Consider the following 1,992-nt stretch of genomic DNA (forward strand, 5'->3'; position numbering starts at 1 on the left):
ATCGTTGAGAGGATGTTGGTGTTGCTTTGGCGGAGATTTACACTCTGAGTGCTCTTATTATTATTATTATTATTCCTTCCGCCTTAGCGAAGTGGAGGTGTTTTTTTTAGTCGTGTTTGTTTGTTTGTTTGTCCATGGACAAGATATCTCAAGAACCGCGGGATGGATTTGGATGAAACTTTCAGGGATGTTTGGCCTTGTGAGTGGCACCAACTGATTAAATTTTGGGATCAATCCGGTGCCGGACAAGGATTCTGGATTATTTTTCCTGTTTCTTTTTTTTTTACTTAATTTTTAGTATTCTAGTTTGTGAGAGAAGTCAAATTTATTTCAGATATTCTCATTTTAAAAATCATCTCTGGCTAATTATTGAGAGGATGTTGGTGTTGCCTTGGTGGAGATTTGCGCTCCCTGGGTGATCTTGTTAGTGTTGTTTCCAAGGTGATCTGGCAGAATCGTTAGCATGCCACGTGAAATGCTTAGCAGTATTTTATCTGCCTTGACATTCTGAGTTCAAACCCCACTAAATTCCACTTTGCCTTTCATCCTTTTCAGGGTCGATAAATTAAGTACCAGTGAAACACTGGGGTTCGATGTAATTGACTATCCCCGTCCCCAAATTTCAGGCCTTGTGCCTATGGTAGAAAGGATCATTAATGTTTCCCTTTTTTTTTTGTTTTTTTGCTTTGCAGACCATGCAGGCCATGCTCAGAAGATAGTACAAACCCTTGACATTTCTCGATGGTATGGCATCGTGATAGTTGCAGGAGATGGGCTGATATTTGAGGTAAGCTACATTTTATTCATTAACTTTGGTAGATCTGCATCTCGTTAAATGATAGTCAAATTGTTTAAAGCTCAGGTCAGTCTTAATTGAGCACACCTGTGATCAAGAATGTTCTACCTGTGTCCATCAGCCCACTTATGCGTACCTTTCTTTCGTTGGACACTAAATTGAAATCGAACAAAATTCGACGACTGGCCCCCATGCCAACGTCTCCTCCATTGGACACTAAACTTTGCTTGCGAAGACCTGTTGGGGCAAATGAAAGTGAAATCGTGATGGCACCACCGTTCGAGCGTGATCGTTACCAGCGTCGCCTCCCTGGCACTTGTGCCGCAGCGTCGCCTTCCTGGTACTTGTGCCGGTGGCACATGAAAAGTCATTCGAGCAAGATCGTTGCCAGTCCCGCCGAACTGGCTCCTGTGTAGGTGGCACGTAAAATACACCAATTCGAGCGTGGCCGTTGCCAGTACCGCCTGACTGGCCCTTGTGCTGTGGCACGTAAAAGCACCCACTACACTCTCGGAGTGGTTGGCGTTAGGAAGGGCATCCAGCTGTAGAAACTCTGCCAAATCAGATTGGAGCCTGGTGTCGCCTCCTGGTCCACCAGTCCTCAGTCAAATCGTCCAACCCATGCTAGCATGGAAAGCGGACGTTAAACGACGACGATGATGATGATGATGATGAATTATTATTATTATTATTAATTTTTTCAAATATTATGGCTTGAAGTAGCAGCTGTAGTAACACTCGTAACAATAATAGTATTGGTGATGGTGGTGGCGGTGGTGGTAGTAGCAGTGGTGCTAGTGGTGGTGATGGTAGTAGTAGTAGTAGTAGTAGTAGTGGTGGTTGTGGTAGTGGTGGTGGTGGTGGTGGTGGTAGTAGTGTTGGTGGTGGTGGTGGTAGTAGTAGTGGTGGTAGTAGTAGTAGTAGTAGTAGTGATAGTGGTGGTGGTAGTGGTGGTAATAACCTTGATAATTCCCATTGTTCTCTCTGCTTGGTGAGTCATGGGTGGAATCACAAGGTATATATATATATGCTTCAAGTTTGTGAAGAACTGTGTTTGTTTACCAGATTTTGTGGTTGTTTGCTGGCAAAGTGACAAACACGCTTCCATCCCAAGATACACTTTGCCCATTAGCTTTAGTGCTCTTGAACCAGTGTGTGTGTGTGTGTGTGTGTGTGTGTGTGTGTGTGTGTGTGTG

General features: G+C 44.1%; 1 protein-coding gene across 1 annotated transcript in view; it reads left to right on the forward strand.

Annotated features, from left to right (window-relative positions):
• The first annotated feature begins 622 nt into the window (after nt 1-622).
• The window catches only part of LOC106875475 (sphingosine kinase 2), a 10,475-nt gene continuing 9,105 nt past the window's right edge, over nt 623-1,992 (forward strand). Inside the window, exon 1 of the mRNA XM_014923633.2 lies at nt 623-787. Within this exon, the coding sequence (XP_014779119.2) occupies nt 638-787 (150 nt within the window). The 5' untranslated portion in view covers nt 623-637. The remainder of the gene's footprint in view (nt 788-1,992) is intronic.

This window comes from Octopus bimaculoides, chromosome 29, assembly GCF_001194135.2.
Source record: "Octopus bimaculoides isolate UCB-OBI-ISO-001 chromosome 29, ASM119413v2, whole genome shotgun sequence".
Taxonomy (NCBI): domain Eukaryota; kingdom Metazoa; phylum Mollusca; class Cephalopoda; order Octopoda; family Octopodidae; genus Octopus; species Octopus bimaculoides.